This window comes from Palaemon carinicauda, chromosome 14, assembly GCF_036898095.1.
Source record: "Palaemon carinicauda isolate YSFRI2023 chromosome 14, ASM3689809v2, whole genome shotgun sequence".
NCBI lineage: Eukaryota > Metazoa > Arthropoda > Malacostraca > Decapoda > Palaemonidae > Palaemon > Palaemon carinicauda.
Window position 1 is genome coordinate 15,250,779 of NC_090738.1, and position 19,300 is coordinate 15,270,078.

At 35.0% G+C, this 19,300-nt stretch overlaps 1 protein-coding gene across 1 annotated transcript in view; it reads right to left on the reverse strand.

The window, feature by feature from the left end:
* Positions 1–6,483: 6,483 nt before the first annotated feature.
* The window catches only part of LOC137653442 (fibrinogen-like protein 1), a 13,637-nt gene continuing 820 nt past the window's right edge, over positions 6,484–19,300 (reverse strand). Inside the window, exons 1-5 of the mRNA XM_068386837.1 lie at positions 19,140–19,300; positions 14,189–14,332; positions 10,510–10,625; positions 9,422–9,589; positions 6,484–8,245 (exon numbers count right to left, since the gene is read on the reverse strand). The exon at positions 19,140–19,300 is cut by the window's right edge and continues 820 nt beyond it. Of these exons, the coding sequence (XP_068242938.1) occupies positions 7,936–8,245; positions 9,422–9,589; positions 10,510–10,625; positions 14,189–14,332; positions 19,140–19,300 (899 nt within the window). The 3' untranslated portion in view covers positions 6,484–7,935. The remainder of the gene's footprint in view (positions 8,246–9,421; positions 9,590–10,509; positions 10,626–14,188; positions 14,333–19,139) is intronic.

Below are 19,300 nucleotides of genomic sequence, written 5' to 3' on the forward strand. Positions count from 1 at the left end.
AATCGTATTTTCTGTTCGTAGAAATACAATTACGTACGCAGATCCCTTTATATATATATATATATATATATATATATATATATATAAAATTCATGTATACACACACACACACACACACACACATATATATATATATATATATATATATATTTAGAGAGAGAGAGAGAGAGAGAGAGAGAGAGAGAGAGAGAGAGAGAGAGAGAGAGAGAGAGAGAGAGAGAGGGGAACGTTTCTGTACAAGGATTTTTTTTTCCATGATTCAGCTATTAAGTATGGATATATAACTGACATAAATATTTTCTCCGAAGCCACCCCTGTTATTAGAAACGATTTAATCTGATATATACATACAAACATACAAATCTCATTTTCTTCTTAAACTTCGTTCCTTCTCAGTGAGTCACTATTTCGCCCATAACCTACTGTTAAGTAAGCATTGTTACAAACCCATTTAGGATTATGGTATCCTATTGGAAACGTCCCTCCCTGGCGTCCTGCTGAACTGGGGTTCAAGTCCCGCTCAGGCTTGCTAATTTCTTGTAATGGATGCAACCTCACCATCCTTGTGACCTAAGATGGGGTTTGTGAGAGCCTGTAGATCTACCTTTCGAGTCATCAGTAAACATTGCCTGGCCCTCCCTGGTCCTAGCTTGTGTGGAGGGGGCCTTGAGTCCTGTTCTTATCTGTATATGGTCAGTCTCTATGACAGTATCCTGCTAGCTAGGGCATTGTCACTGTCCCTTGCCTCTGGCATTCATGGGTGTCCTATCTTTAAACACAGCAGTCACTTCCATATTTATCCTTCAATTGGCGAACTATAACTGAGAACCCTATGTACTCGATCCTTCACAACAGTAGTCATCCCCTACGAATAAGTGATGTTCATTGGCATCGGGTTGAACTGAACCTTTCTGAACGCCATTCACGTCTTTTCTTGCGTACAAATATTTTTTTTTTTCTTAAACCAATGCCCTTCTTTTCTAATACTTCTTTAAAGCCACCTATCCAATAGTTTTTGTAACTGCTTCACCTACCTCATGGCACTTGCGAATTAAACACTGATTTTTCCTCTAGCTGATTGTCGTCCATTCTTTCAAAATAACCGAAATACAGAAAAGTTACTGTGATGCCATTAATTTTTCAATCTTTCATACATAGCATACATGTATACTACATAAGTATTACATAATTATTACAATGAAATTTCTTTATTTTTCCACACTTCACTTCTGTAAAGGAGAGTTGTTGTAACAGTCACTCATGACTACTACTTGTCTTGCTTTTCTCATTTTACTATCATCATTTAATCACATGTTTTCTTGAATAAATCTCTTCCATATTTCCACCCTCCACACTAACATTCGTTTTTCCATCCCCATGGCTCCCATTTATCTTCTTGGTGTTTACCTTATTTTATTCTCCGTTTTTTGTTATTGCTAACAACTCGAAACCTTTACCAGATTATGTCGTTTTTCTTTCCTGATCCCAAATCAGCTCAGTATCTACAAATATTAACCTTTTCACTCTCCATTCATAAATCGTTTTCTTAACTTACTACTTCTCACCTATAGTAAATACACTATGCACAATGCTGTCGTTGTCTTATATCCCTCCACATACAATATATATATATATATATATATATATATATATATATATATATATATATATATATATGTATATATATATATTTATTTATTGTGTGTGTATGGATGTATGTGTACATACATGTATGTATACATTTATACATTCCACTTTTGCACATGTTTGACACTTCTTTGACTACATTCATTATATCCTGTATAAATGAACTCTGACTCCATATGTTTTTTCTTAGATGCAGTTAATTATCGTTCAAAGAAATGGATTTTGTTTTATTTTTTCAATTGATCATTATATTTTTCTGTGTAAACTGAACTTGTTTACGTTTATTTTTATGCTAACTCTTATTTGTTCTCACAAAACATTTACTTAGTTACAAAAGGATGTTGAAGAAGAAACTTGGAAATAATCGCCTCGCCCCATTCCATCACGAGTAACCTTCAACCCCTAATAAACTCTTCTTTTACGTTTATGTCCCGAGATGTAACTCGGCATCACATACAGCTGGCTGGAGGCAGCGGTAACATCACGACAGGAGGCAGTTTAAGGTCGTAAATCCATGCTTGCAAGACTCTGGGGTGATTTTTACACGGCATTCCCTTGCCTCACATCTTGGCAGAAAGCAAAAACATTTAGAGACGGACATTGTCAAATGTTCAGTTCTGTTTTGCCTCTGGGCTTTCGGCTCCGTTGGTGGGGAGGGGGCACGGTATCTACTTGAGATTTTTCAGTTTTACTGCTGCTACATAGATTGAACAAGCTAGAATTCATGCTTTATTTGGTTGCGTGATTTTGTGATGATTCTTGATATTCATATTATCATATTTATTTAGTCAAACTTTTCTGATGAAAAGACTGTATGGTGTTTCTGTGTTCAAGAGCTCGTTTGTGTGTACACACACACACTCACACACTCACACACACACACACACACACACACACACACATATATATATATATATATATATATATATATATATATATATATATATATATATATATATCATCTCATCCTACGGCTATTGACGCAAAGGGCCTCTGTTAGATTTCACCAGTAGTCTCTGTCTTGAGCTTTTAAATCAATACTCCTCCTTTCAGCATCTCCTTCACGCTTCATAGTCTTCAACCATGTAGACCTGGGTCTTCCAACGCTTCTAGTGCCTTGTGAAGCCCAGTTAAATGTTTGGTGAACTAATATCTCTTCGGGAGTGAGAAAAGCATGACAAAATCATCTCCATTTACCCAACAACATGATCTCATCCACCTATATCTATTTATAGTTTATATATGAAATATCTGTTTTGATGTTGTTACTCTTTTAAGATATTTCATTTCTCATATCGTTTAGTTATATCCTTATATCCTTTTCTTACTTAGCTATTTTTCCCTATTGGAGCCCTTGGGCTTATACCATCCTGCTTTTCCAATTAGGGTTGTAGCTTAGCTGCTGCTACTACTACTACTACTACTACTACTACTACTACTACTACTACTACTACTACTACTACTACTACTACTACTAATAATAATAATAATAATAATAATATGGCACTCGAGTAATCTTATAGCTTCATGCTTAATCCTGTCCTGCCATTTAACTCCCAATATTCTTCTAAGGGCTTTGTCCTCAAATCTACAAAAACTGTTGGATATTGTTTCATTGCCATACCACGACTTGTGTCCATACAGTAATTCCGACCTCACTAAATAGATATATTGCCTGAGAGAACCGTCTGGTGTTACGTGAATACACGTTCGAGAGAGTATTACTTGGTAACTCTGACGCTTTAGGCTACCCCCCCCCCCCACGCTTCCAAAACTATTTGGAACATTCTGGAAGTAAGCTAAGTCTCTTATATAAGGCAGAGATAGATAGAGATTTCCAGCCTTAAGATCGCCATCTCCCCTCTCTCTCACCTCGCACGCAGCTCAGAGTATTGTTTTAAAAGTGTTCAGTACCTAGCCTATACTGTGTCCTGTCCAAACTGAATTTGTGCCCTCGCCATTATCGTGTGTAGTGAGATAAAATGTTGCTGTAAATTTGGCATGTGATTTTAAATTCATGGTGTTGCGGTGAATGTTTTAATTATGTAAAGTTTTTGTAAATAGCCCTGTAATAACGAGAAAAGATTTTTGTATTGTGATCTGGTTATCTATTTTCATTAAGTGTCAAACTTAAATATTGTATCCAGATTTAATTTCAAGTATTTTCATAAGTATTTCTTTTGTCTTAATCTAAGGTTTATTCAGATCTAATATTTAGAGTCAAGTAATTATGTAATTTTCAGATTGTAACATTTTTGTCATAATCTAAGTTTTGTTCAGACTCAATATTTCGTGTGATTTATTTGTTTTATGTAAATTCTTTCAGTGTTGTAACTTATATGGAATATATTTATTTTCGTAAAGAGTCTATTATTCCAATCATCAGTGTTTAATGCATATTCGCTCGTATCCTGTTAAGAATCACAGTAAGTTTTTAAGTAATTCTTAAGAACAATTACCCAGTTTAGTTTTAAGTGTATTTAAGAGGCCTTTAATGTAAAAGCAAACAGGTGAGTTTGGAATTTGAGAGGTTGTATAGCTTGCCAGTCGTAATATATATCATATAATATGTTTGGTTTCCAGATGCGAACCATCGTATAATAAATATATATATATATATATATATATATATATATATATATATATATATATATATATATATATATATATATATATATACATATATATATACATACATACATACATGTGTATATATATATACATATATGTATATATGTACATATATATATATATATATATATATATATATATATACTGTATTTTACATATGTGTATATATATATATATATATATATATATATATATATATATATATATATATATATATATATATATATATATATATATATATATACATATATATATATACAGGGTCTTTCTATTGAAGAAAACAGGCTACTAAGACAAGTGCTACATCACATTTAAGACGATGCATAATTTTGCCTCAACGTCTTTTAGTCAGTATTCAATAGGGAGCCTTCATTCAACAAGCGCCTTAAATCGTTAATTTATTTGTGCAGTGTTAGGCATTGTAAACATATTTAGTTGCATAAGCCTTCAATAATAGACGAGTCGATGTAAGGCGCGTAGTTTTGCAAGAAATTCTTTAGATTAGGAATAAGGTTTTATAGAAAACGGTAAAAATTCTCAAGATACACAATGATAGAAAACGTATCTTTAACACAAGGGTGACTGAATAGTCTCTCTCTCTCTCTCTCTCTCTCTCTCTCTCTCTCTCTCTCTCTCTCTCTCTCTCTCTCTCTCTCTCTCTCTCTCTCTCTCTCTCTCTCTCTATGAAGGGAACTGATCAGCATCCGTATTTTATATCATTCATACTCTCATTTCCGCCGAATTAAGAGTATGAAGTACCGTCCCTGGAAGGGGTCTGTTTAGTCTTAAGTGTTTATTGTAAGTCTGTATTTCGTGGGTTCAGAATATATGGATTGCCTTGACTTATAAAGGCTAAATGTTTGTTTATTTTCATGACGACTGGCGGAATCTCAAATATTCTTTATTAAGATTTAGCTTTATTCATTTGTTTATGAAACAGCATCTGATATTATTCAGTGTCCTTAATTGCTCTTTTTTTTCATGTTATAACTAGGTCTTTGCATTATTAAATTCTATTTATTATTATTATTTTTATTATTATTATTATTATTATGATTGTTGTTGTTGTTGTTGTTGTTATTACTAGCTAAGTTACAACCCTAGTTGAAAAAAGATAGTATAAAGCCCGATGGCTCCAACAAGTAAAATAGTCCAGTGAGGAAAGGAAATATAGAAGTAAATAAACAAAAGAGAAGCAATGAACAATTTAATATATAATATCTTAAATACAGAAATACTCACTCTAAAAGTTTTAATGTAATATTTATGGCACTTTTCATATCGTAAGTATTTGCACCTGTCTAAGTTCTAATGATTGTCTTGTAAAAGATATTTATAATGCAAAAAAAAAAAAATCGATACTGCTTTGCATCTTCAACAGCAACTAACATTAACTTTGAGACTTACAGAAGTTTTTATGATTTGCGAAATCAAAGGATATACCTTTTTTTTTTTTTTTCTTTTTAGCAAAATCTTAACTCAAAAGGTTTTTAGTGATAATGATTGTCGTATAAAAATTATTTATAATGCTAAAAAGAATTCAAAACTTCCGGGCATCTTCAACAGCAACTTAAATTAACTTTGAGATGTACAGAAGTTTTTATGTTTTGTGAAAAACTTTGGTCGGACAAAGGATATACTTTTTTCTATGCAAAATCTGAACTCAAAAGGTTTTAGTGATTATCACCATACTAGCGTACGTGACGCGTTAAAAATTACTTGGATATTTAGATAGATATGCACGCATACACACAGATTTTCAGTCCATTCTCCCCTCCCCATTTCTTAACTACAACCCAGCAATTTGGTGGACATTGTTATTCCCGAGTGTTTCGCTTGAGGTACCCCTCTCACCAGGATATAATTACTCCCTATTTTCCCTACGGGAGAAGAGTGAGAGAGACCAATTGCTCATACGTTTGGCAATGCCGCTCAGCGTGACAGAATATATATATATATATATATATATATATATATATATATATATATATATATATATAAATTTATATATATGTATATATATATATATATGTATATATATATATATATATATATGTATATATATATATAAATTTATATATATATATATGTATATATATTATATATATGTATATATATATGAATTTATATATATGTATATACTGTATATTATATATATGATATACTATATATATATATATATATATATATATATATATATGTGTGTGTGTGTGTGTGTGTCTGTGTCTATACAGTATATCCAGATACTTGCTTTTTATTATATAGGTAAGATATAAGTGTGTTAGTGTTTACGGTAATAGTTGAATAATATTTACACAACATTTTATGCATTTTTTTCTATATTCAACTCTGCAACATGCTCCAGCTCTCTATAATATTTATTAAACGTCCCCAGGATATCCTGATAGTAGAATAATCCTTGTAAATTTTACTACATAATGAAGAAACTGATATTCATTGCTTGATTTGAATATCAGTCTCTTCATTATGAGGTAGAATTTTCGCTTCTGACGATTAAGATCAATTTTGATGCCACAGCACATCTATCATTTCGGTTTTTCTATTCTTTAAAGAATTCTTTCGTTCAGTTTGTACTTTTAGTTATGCGCATTTCTTTCCATACGAATAAAACACTGCGTAAGAAGCCTGTTCAATTTAGCATCTGTGTCCGTTTCTCCTGAAGGGAGGAGGTAGTCTCGTGCAGCCATTTAGCCATACACGTAGGAGGCTTGTGCTGTCACTGCACCTCAGGCACTGTAGGCATCATAAAAGCGTCTTTCCAGAGTCCCTTCGGTTCCTAACTGCACCTACTTTTCAACCTTTTACTTTACTACCATTCCTCCTTCTTTCCTGCATCTTGCTGTCTAGCCTCTTTAAACTCTAACTGCATAGTGCCACGAAGCACCGCCCCCTCCCCCAGTTACACCTCAGCACTGAAAGCCCTCCTGGCCCCGGTGCATGAATTTATGTCCTAAATTCTATCATTCTGAATATTTAGGTGTCCCTAGATTTATTCTCATTTCAGAGTATTTATTAGAAGAAATAACTACAATTCTTATTTTTTCAGGGTATTGACAAGGAATCGAAATTCCTATTTATTTCTGAGATTTTACATTGAAATGCAATTTTATTCACTTCCGGTATTTGACCTTGAATTACAAGTCCTGCTTATTTTCTAGTATTTGGATATAAATTTACATTAAAAATCAATATTAATCCCATCCCATTTTCGGGTATTTGACCAAGAATGAACACCTGGTGGAATTTTGGCAAAGGCTGGAAGGGATTGTCCTAGGATGAAATTAGAGCCAATCAGAGTGCGTGCTTGCTTAGTGGAGACAAGTATTGCAATCCATGACGTTAGTACCTACCCCGTAGTCCTTGTTAAAACTCTTCAGATCACTTTATATTGCCTCTCTCCAGTGGTCGTAGTTCCACATTGGCACTCACATTACTCCTCTGGTCTGGCAAGCTGTACATGGATGCACTGCACATACCATCCCCGTTAGTCATTATCAAATAATCACGATTTCCTTGGCTATACTGTACTTGCCTTCGCTGAGCTTGCTTGTGCTGTGATTGGCTTTAATTTCCATTTGGAAAAAACCCATCCAGACTTGGTTATTATGCCAACGGCATCCACACCGCTATTCCTATTCATTCCGGATTAGTTGGCTTGATCATCATTGTGACGTCATCGAAAACTAGCCACGATCCGGACAGCCAACGAATTGTTTTGGCCTCTCTGTCATTGGAGGTTGGGAAGGGCGCCGTGAGGACCGTCCGGTGGCAAACATTGAACCACCACCCGCCCTGGTTGTTGAAGGCGCAGTTGCAGGTGCACTCGTCATTGTCCCTGTCAGGAGTGCTGAAGGGCTGCCCGTGATGGAACTGGCCGAAGGCGTCAACTAAGGGGCTCGTGAATCCGTCTACGACTAGGCGGAAGTCCCTGGACTCTGATTCTATTCTGTTGAGGAAAGGAGAATTTTAGGGATTTTATTTTTTTTTTCATTGAATTATGCATATGATATTGGACTTTACATCACGGTGATGGGTCCTGTGAGGCAATTCATTAGTTATATGATGAAGGTTAGAAGAGGTTCAAGAAGAAGGAAGAAAGGAAGTGGGAACAAAGGTTTTTTTTTTATTTGTTTTATTTGTAATTATCGATATACATGAAAAGATATTTTATGATCACTAACGATTCCTTCGAGGGTTTTTTGTGATTGCTGTATGAGCTGCTTTTTTATTCTTTGTTTCATTTTAGAAGGATATTTTGTAACTTAGATAATATATATTGTAGATTTCTAATTTGTGATAACCTATAAGTGAAGGCCAATTTATCATTTTAAAATTACTTACTTTGAGATAATTTCATTTTCATTTTTTCGTTTGTTTACAGCAGGTTCGAATGCATTTTCTATTTATATTATATGTGATTGTTTACTTTAAACAAGCAAATGCGTTAAAATCATATATATACAGTATACTTCTGATATTACTTGAAGACATTTTTATAGTTATAAACATTCTTAAGAGTAAGCTTGAAATCAATCTGAATAGATATTTTGTCATGTAATTAACTTTTTAATTACTGTTTATTATGAACTAGTAATTTTAACTTTTCCCTTGAGACTTTCTTCAGATGCTAACTTCCTGATTTGCTTTGTCCTTATGATTGTATTGTTCATCTCCCAGTCAATTTCTTCTTCTGTTGCTATAATTCAGAGTAATTCCATCTGCAGCCAAAAAAGAATTGTCTCTGGAGTTCATATGACCCAGACCTTCAGGATGACTCGGCCTTGTTTAGTGCCTGGAGTGCACTTCACACAATGCATTGTGGGCAATACTAAAAGGTCTTTACAGTGTTTCTTGGGCCTCTGGCTGCATCCACATTATAACCATGTCATTCCTGACCCTAGCACTGGGTCAGGTGACCTAATTTTCATGAAACAAAACTTCAAAAAAATAATATTGAAGATAAACAACTTTTCTTGTCCATTTTTACACTGAGGAAGTATTAATGACAATAACACAATACTCACGGGACGTTTCACATCAGAGTTACTCACGTAACGTCACACCAGTGTTGCCACAAATGAAAGAAATTCCCACCACCTGTTTGAACTTGCATTTTCATTACCTGAAATTTGAATAATGCGCCATGAAGTCCCCTTTCTCAATTTCGTGAAGAAGAAACAGAAGATGGTAGGGCTGGTGGTAGGTCAGTTCGTGAACCCAGGTCAGACCAAGCCACCATTCTCCTCCGTCTTCTGGGTCACCAAAACCATCTGCATATTCAATCCATGACCTGAAAAATATGGATTCTTATTTGAATATTTATATGTATAATTTTTCTATATGTATTTCTATGCTTATTTTATTCGATGACTTAGTTCAACAGATGTCTTTAGATGGTGCAGTCATGTAGAAAGAATTTATGAAGATGAAAGGAGAAAAGGATAGATATAGGAAGAAAGAGAGGATGGCCTAAGAGAGGGTTGGTTAGAGTTGAATAGAATTACAGGTTTTGCTTGTTTATTGTGAGAGTTAACTAAGAAATACTCTTACCAGATGTGAGAGATACGTGAGATGAGAATTGGATCACGCAAGATATTTGTAGAGGGGTTAACCGTGTTACTGGTGTAATTTTTTTCGGTAATTGCCTAACAGTTTCCAGCACAAGGAGCTCGTCCATGATTAACCCGTGAAAGTATGAATGAGGCACTGACTGGTGTGCTCATTTTACCCTTGAGCTACCCTTTGTTAAGAAAAACACCTTAATTTTGGATAAGTATATAGATACAGTATAGTGTTTTATATATATATATATATATATATATATATATATATATATATATATATATATACATACATACATACATACATTTTTATGCCAGAAATATTTATTAGAATAGGAAATCCTATCCAGATGTTTAGTCAAACTTTTACAGCTGTTGGTCTATAAAACAGCAAGTTATTATAGATCGATTTAGTCTTTGGTAATTTTAAAGATAGGTTATATAAAATACAGAATTTTTCAGGCCCTTTCAGCGGCAGCCGGGTGTTTAGTTGAAAATAACGTAAATAACAAGTGTAATATGGCTTCCAACCCCAAATAATAAAAATCGCAAAAAAGAGCAAAATTCAGAATTAAGGATACAAAACTATAAGCAAAATGAAAGCCATTAAGATGCTTAATTGCAAAAGACCTGACCTCACGCCACAGACCTGTTGAAATTCAAAAGTCCTGCAAGGGTGTTCCTCCTCCTCAGCATAACCGTCCATCCTGCGGAGCCCACTTCTCCAATAATTGTCTCCATGTCGCACCACACCTTCACTCCGCTCTGTTGGGGGGTGGGGTGGATAACTAGGTCAGTTGGTGGCGATTTTAATGCTTTTGAAATATAATATACGTCACAGGTTAAATTTACACTGTTGGACATAGGAATTCCTGGTACACCTTCATCTGAAAAAGTGCACCCAGCCACACCCATGCTGGACTCTTAAGTTTCTGTTTTGCCCAGCCCTCCACCTCTGCCAGCTTTCCCTACACTATCTTTTTGGTTACTTGTCACAAAGCAATTGTGTGACAGGGTGCACTTTTTCGAAGCGAGGTATGCCAGGGACTCCTGTATCCAAACATACATTTGTAGACATTTGTATAGGTAGTAGGTTGGCCAAGGCACCAGGCACCCGTTGAGATACTACTGCTAGAGAGTTATTGGGTCCTTTGACTGGCTAGACAGTACTACAGTGGATTCCTCTCTCTGGTTACGGCTTATTTTACCTTTGCATACACATACACCGAATAGTTTGGCCTATTTACACATTCTCCTCTTTCATCAAACACCTGACAACACTTAAGATGACTGAAAAAATCTACTTCACTCATGGGGTTTACTATTGCACTGCAATTGTTCAGTAGCTACTTTCCACGTGGTAAGCATAGAAAAGACTTCAGCTATGGTAAGCAGCTCTTCTAGTAGGATATTTCAAACTCAAACCATTCTTCTGTAGTCTTGCCTTATAATATAAACAATCAGAAAAAAAAATTCTATTTTCCCCGAGTCCCTTATGGCTGTCATCTTGGATTTTACCAATGAGCTGACATGGACATTGTTTTCGTCAATATCTGAGCTCCTAAATAACTTCGAACTTTTTATTTTCACAGCTGAAATGTTATTTTCAAGGCCATGGAATCCAATGCTCGTAGCTACAGTTGTGCTGAACAACTTCTTACAGCAGTTTTTGCAAATACTTACTAATTTCAAAAGACAATTTAATCATTAGGCCATACTAGCACCAACCAAAGCAACAGATTTTTCAAGGAGTCTGTTTATTATAGTAGACCTGTTTTATATACGTTGAATTGTTTACTGACAACAAGCTGACAACAGCAGAAACTTCACAGGTATATCGCCAGCCTGATAATGGAATTAATATCACACCAGATGCTCCAAGTGGAAAGATAGCCCTAATAGATTGAGTGGTTCTTCTGGAGAAGACCTATAGGCTCCCCCAAACCTGCCATCCCTACCTCATAAGGATGATGAGGTTGCAGACACAGTAAACAATTCAACAATTCTACTATAATAAACAGACTCCTTGAAAAATCTGTTGCTTTGGTTGGTGCTAGTATGGCCTAATGATTAAATTGTCTTTTGAAATTAGTAAGTATTTGCAAAAACTGCTGTAAGTTGTTCAGCACAACTGCTTGGTTATTGGTCATATTCTCCAGCCTAATGACCCTTTCTCGAGATTATCAAGAAATCATCCTTGTGTTAGATACTCACAGGAAGGATTTTGTGAAGATTGCTACCATGTATAAAAGAAGGTAAGAAAGAGAACCAATCCAGTATCCGATCAGAGATGACACACACATAAAACACACCCTAATGAGCAGGTTCTTTTTCACGTAAGACTAGAGTACAACAGCACATCACACAATTTTGTCATTACCTCTTCTTCATGGCATACAAGGAGCAACAAAGACTTGCTATTCCAAGATAACAATCTTGAAGACACAGACACACTTTAGATCTACAAGGCTTTCCTGACATAACAGCAAAACCCATCAGATGCACAGAATTATCTTTTCCCTAGACACAGTTTTCCTAGTGTTAGTCATATCAAACTAAGACCCGATGCTGAATAACACGTTCATTCCCATGGCCTCTTGAGTTATGGGCGTAGAGCCAATAGGGAAAGCCATAGGTGCAGGAAAGGAAAGGTTTTGTCAGCCTTCCATGCATTCACTGGCACTGACAACACTGGACGATTCTTTCATGTAACAAAGCTACCTGGCTGAAAGTCTACAAGAAGGCATGTAGAAATGTAATCAGTTCACTGTAGATACTTTCAGCAGAGCTAGAAATGACTTAAACAATTTTCTTTTCACTGTAGTTAGCTTCATCTATGCAGCCTACACCCCCAAAGTCATGTACATCAAGACCATCTCCTAACTTCGATAACATCTATTCTGCATGTATATGGCAGAAAATGACAAGCTATATTCGACCCTTGGAACTCTGAGACAACATGTCTTGATAGTCCATATCTAAGTCAGAGTGTGAGAATAGGCAAGCATTGCTCTGCAGGATCCTCAGTTGAATTCCCTGCAGGATAGCTCCCTCAAGGAGTCTGATTGCCAGCTGTAACCAACCGTGACAGATGTCTTTCCAGCTCGAAAGGCCATTATTGAGATGGTTAGCTGCCAATGCAAAACAGACTGCTCTTCTGCCAGATGTTCTTGTAAAACAAAAATCTTATCCTGTATCGATCTTTCCTGTGCGACATTGATTGCCAGAATGATGAAGACACACAACAAGTATGAAACTGATGATGACGATAATGGTGTTATGTAAAGGCTCATTGGATGCCTTTAATGATAAACATATTTTTGTCATGAGGAGCACGTTGGTTCTTAATAGACACTAACTTGATACATTGTTCACATCTGATCACTTGTAAAATATTCAATAAAAATAAATTTTTCAGTTATTTAAGTTTTTGGCTGAATCTCACATATTTATGTTGATATCATTGATTTCCCTGGGAGTTCTGGTAACCTATTGGAAACGTCCCTGCCTAGCAGTCTGTTGGACGGTAGTTTAAGACATGTTTAAACTCGATAGTTTCTTGTAGTGTCTGCAACCTCATCATCCTTGTGAGGTAGGGATGGCAGGTTTGGGGGAGCCTACAGGTCTACCTGCTGAATCAACAACAGCCATTATGTCAGCTATTTTATAAAGTCTAAGATGACTGCCATATAACTATCAGGGCAAATTAAAACTGTTTCTCTGATTGCTTATACAATGCAGTTTCCACAAATTTATAGGTTTTGATACTCTCCACAAAAATTTGGCAAAATTACCTAGTAAACTTAACTATGATGTATACATGCATATGTACTCCATTAATACCTGGACCAGAGGATAAATGTATTTCATTCACAAAAAGTGTGTGGTGAAGTGCACACACACACATAGAAGTGACTCATTGCGTCCCTTAATCTTGAACATGCTCCGTCCACAAGCATCGTGATTGACTGCCTCCTCACAGCTGATTCCTATAAACATAACAATAATAATAAGACAGATTTTAGGTAATTATGATACTTTAACCGTGACCCACTAGGCTGGTGTGCACAGCACATCCATGCACTGCTTGCCAAAAGAGAAGAAACAATGAGATAATGTTTGTTTACGAGCGAAGCGAGCCTCAGCTTAGCAGACCAATTTAATGATGCCCAATCACTGTGCTTATGGGCGGAGCATGTTAGACTATGGGCTGCACCCAGTCAACATTTCAAACACACACATAATATATATGTGTGTATATATGTTTGTATATATGTGTGTTTGTGTTTACCTATATGAATTATCTTAGCTGATAGTAGGGCAGTTACCTGAAGATCTCTTGATGGATAAATCGTGTACACTCCAGAAGGAGCACTTTTATTTGATTGCAGAATCTCTGAACAGTCTCTGTAAAAGAAGACACGTGGCAGATCCCCAGCTACGGCCTGGTATGTTGCGTCCCATTCTCTTTCCTGTTGAAGGAGAAAAAGAAGACATAGGTTGACAAAAATCGAGATAATTCTTAAAACAAACTTACTTTGAATTATTATATATAGGCTATATATGAATGCTTGGAAAGACTAGTTTTCTTTTGACTGAAAGTTTGGTGGATTGCTTAAAGATTGTAAAAGGAATATGGAATTGAAAGGAAACAGTAGCCTATCATCATCATCTACTCCCATTGATGCAGAGGGCTTAGGTTAGATTTCAATCATCGTCTCTATCTTGAGCTTTTAAATCACTTCTTCTCCATTCATCATCTCCAATTTCACGCTTGATAGTCCTCAATCATGTAGGCCTGGGTCTTCCAACTTTTCTAGTGCCTTATGGAACCCAGTTATAAGTTTGGTGAATTAATCCCTCTTTGGGAGTGCAAGAGCATGCCCATGTACCAACCGTGTGTCACACGATCGTACATAGTTCATTTTGTGTATATATTATGCTTGTATCTTCGCTCTTCCCTCGCACTAAAATAAACCAGATTAAACATGTCTGCTATTCTCCTCTGTAACAGTGTCTGTATTTTAAACATGAAATATCTTGTTGCTTTGAGCTCTGGTATATAAAGGAGAGTATTCTATTATAAATTTACTCAGTTGTTTTCAACCTGCCTTTGAGTCACAAGCTTCTCTCGGCCCGTCATGATCACATCCACATATGGCACTCGGATAATCCCTCTTATAGTTTCATTTTTATTCCTGTTTTTCCATTTAACTCCCAATATTCTTCTGAGGGCTTTGTTCTCAAATCTACAAAATCTGTTGGATATTGTTTCACTTTCATACCACGACTCATGTCCATACAGTAACACAGATCTCACTAAACTGATATATAGCCGGATTTTTATATTTTATTTTAGGCGTTTTGATTTTACTTAACCTAGCCATTGTCTGATTTTTTTTTTTTTTTCAATCTTCCATCAAACTCGAATTCTAAAGACCATATATTGGCGGACACTCATGATTATGTATGTAATCAACGGATAGGTTTGCGTAAAGCAAATGGGTGTTACAGACTAATACAAACACATACACAGCCATTCCAACACCTAAAAACATAACAGACACCTCACACCTCTCGAACTGTTGACCTAACCACGTCATGATTCCTCGTTGCTGGGAGGAGTGGCGATGGTGGCTGGTACAACACAAACATACGCTATCGGGGTCTGTCACTAGCGACGCGACGGCGGGCAGGGCAGCTGGTCGGGACTACGGTCTACGCCAAAGCTAAGTCCTTCAAAAAAGAAAAAAAAAAAAAAAAAAAAAAAAACAAGGCAACCGTGTTACCCCATACGAATGGGAAAAAGGCACGCTATTACAGTAGATGGTGATGATGTATTAGATAGCATAGTTCCTAAATATTTAAATGATTCCACCTTATTAATCCTTTCTCCTTCCAATGATATTTCCTCTTTCATTGCATATTCCGCTCTCATCATCTTTGTCTTTCTTCTGTTTATGTTGAGCCCATTCTCATGTGATATTTCATGCATTCTGGTAAGCAAGATTTGCAAGGCCTGTCGAGTTTTGCTAAAAAGGACAGCGTCATCAGCATACTCTAGGTCAGCTAATTTCCTTTTACCAATCCATTCCAATCCTTCTCCACCATCCCCAACTGTTTTTATCCTCCATGAGGAGGATAACAAACAAATGACAACACATTCCTTTGGAGTACTCCACTTAAGTTCATTTGATAGGAATCCACTAACATTAACGTTGCACTTGCTATGCTCATGAACAGTCTTGATCAAAATTACATATTTAAGAGGAATCCCATGATAACGTAGGACCCTCCAAAAAATTAGCAGGTGCTCACTATCAAAGGCTTTTTCATAGTCCACAAATGCCATCAAAAGTGGATTTCTGTATTCTACACATTGCTATACCACATATCTTATAGCCAGAGGTAAATGATAAATTTAAATTTTGACATTATTTTCAACTCTCTCTCTCTCTCTCTCTCTCTCTCTCTCTCTCTCTCTCTCTCTCTCTCTCTCTCTCTCTCTCTCTCTGTAACACTCCACCCACAAGCCATATGTCCCAGTATTCAATTCCGTACAAGAAAGAACTACATAATCACTGCCTATAAATTCAATGCATCTTTGTTAACTCAAGGGCCGTATAATGTATCTGGCGTTCAGTATCCTATTGTGATGTCACCCCTGAGAAGAAAGATTGAAATGCTCCTTCAAAAATGCAACTGCATACTGCAATGAAAACTAAAAGGTTTTCAGCAAAGACATCCCTCCCATCTAGCAGGTTGGAAGCATTTGCCAACCTTCGTTTGGCTTGAATTGGATCGAACTCCAACTGAGAATTATGGGTTTACTTGTACATTTTCTAGTTTTGCTTTCCAGGTATTGAGTGGAAAGAATAGATACTATAAAGTACTTGGGAATTGAGAAGTAAAGGTGTCATTATTTATATAAATGTATAGAATTTTAGAGAGCCCTTCAAGCAGAGTGGGCATTTAAAGCGACTAATATTGTGGAAGTTTTACTGCACAGAAGGTGCATCCACATATCATCAGTTAAGGGATGAATATGACATTGCCTTGTGTTCGTTTTTCCTAAAGCCACATCCTGTGTGAGGGAACGGCTTTTTGATATATATATATATATATATATATATATATATATATATATATATATTTATTTATATATATATACACATATATGTATATACATATATTTATATATATATAAATATATATATATATATATATATATATATATATATATATATATATATATATATATGTGTGTGTGTGTGTGTGTGTTTGTGTACATATGTATTTATATATATACACATGTATATTTATTCATATATATACAGTATATATATAATATATATATATATATATATATATATATATATATATATTGTGTGTGTATGTGTGTTCATATGTATTTATGTGTGTATATATATATATATGTGTGTATATATATATATATATATATATATATATAAAAAATATATATATATATATGTATATATAATGTGTATACACACATATGTATAATATATATATTATATATGTATATATATATATCTTTATATATGTGTGTGTAAATATGCATTTATATATATATATACATATATATATATATATATATATATATATATATATATATATATATATATATATATAAATGCATATTTACACACACACATACTGTATATATATATATATATATATATATATATATATATATATATATATATGTATATTTGTGCGTATGTGTGTGAATGAGTGAATGCATGTATACGTAAAGAGGGAATAATTTTGCTGCATTTGCAGATAGGATTAAAGATAATCAGAGTCAATCCAGAGAAAAACGGATTCTTTTTTCTTTATGCCTCTTTCGTAATGACATTGCACAAGACGCTAGTTCATCTCGATGTAAACCAGCTCTTCTCTGCGAAGGAAAACTTTTCATTGGTATACATTCCTGTTCACATTCGTTCGTACGTCACTTATTTGATGCATTTTCCCCATTGATTCCCCTATTGTCTTTTATTTATTTTCTGTTTGGAAATTCACTCGCATGCCTAAATCATTTTGGGTTATTTCAGTAGAATGATTAAGATTATGATCAGCATTTGGAAAAAAGTAATAGTTACGTATATTTCATTACTGTGTAAATTAGGAGACTATTTTTGCCTTCGCCAAAAACCGAAGGATATGTTTTCACCCGTGTCTGTTTGTTTGTGATCAACTTTACACAAAATCTACTGTACCTATTTTGATCCAACTTGGTAGTTATGTTGGGTATGACTCGAGGATGAAGCTGTAACATTTTGTATAAAGGGAATCAAAGTACGAGTACGTAATGTTAAGTAAATAGCAAATATTTTATTAGTTTATTTTTTGTTTGTGAACAACATATACGCCAAAACTACTCAACCAATTTCAACGAAACTTGGTGGACATTTGGGGTATGACCCAAGGGCAAATCCATTAGATTTTGAAGAAAATACATCGAAATACAAATATGCTGTGTAGTTAAGAGCAAAATAAGACTGCCTGGCGAGGCGAAGGCATGTTTTCTAGTGATTGCTTCTCTAGTTTTTATTGTGAAAGCTTATTTTTTTTTTTATAATTTCAATGGCCTCTAGCTTCGTTAGAGGGTTCTTCCCCTCTACAGATGAGCTTTAGAATGATTTGCTTGCCTTCATGTTTCCTTATTATATAGTTTCAAGTTAATTGACAGTTACTTCCTTGAAATTGGATGAAATGAAATAAGATAAGTTTTCCAATTCTTTGAAGGTTTTATGATAATTCGAAAAAGGAACCTAGTCGTTGATTAGCTGAACCTTCCAACCTGAATTGCCGGGTTTTGTTTAACTAAAGAATAGACAATAGCTTGAACTCCAATAATCAAAATTTGCAGCGAATGTTTTTATGTAGAACAGGGTTACATGTCTCTTTTTTTATAATTTATATATGAAAGATATTTTAATGTGGTTACTGTTCTTGAGATATTCTAATTGTTCATTACTTAGCTTGAACTCCAATAATCAAAATTTGCAGCGAATGTTTTTATGTAGAACAGGGTTACATGTCTCTTTTTTTATAATTTATATATGAAAGATATTTTAATGTGGTTACTGTTCTTGAAATATTCTAATTGTTCATTACTTCTTTTGTAGTTTATTTATTTCATTTAATCACTGGGCGATTTTTCCCTGTTGCAGCCCTTGGGCTTATAGCATCCTGTTTTTCCAACTAGGGTTGTAGCTTAACTTGTAATAATAATAACAATGATTTACTTACAAATTCCGCCAATCTTTGTTGAGAAGGCCTCTCCTCCTCGATGAATATCCGAAGGTCCTCCACCTTTGCCAAGCAGACGTCTGATTTGTTTCCTGCCGATGCATCCCACACGGAATATACATCGCCGTCAAGGGCTTGCACGACATCCGATATCCTCTGCT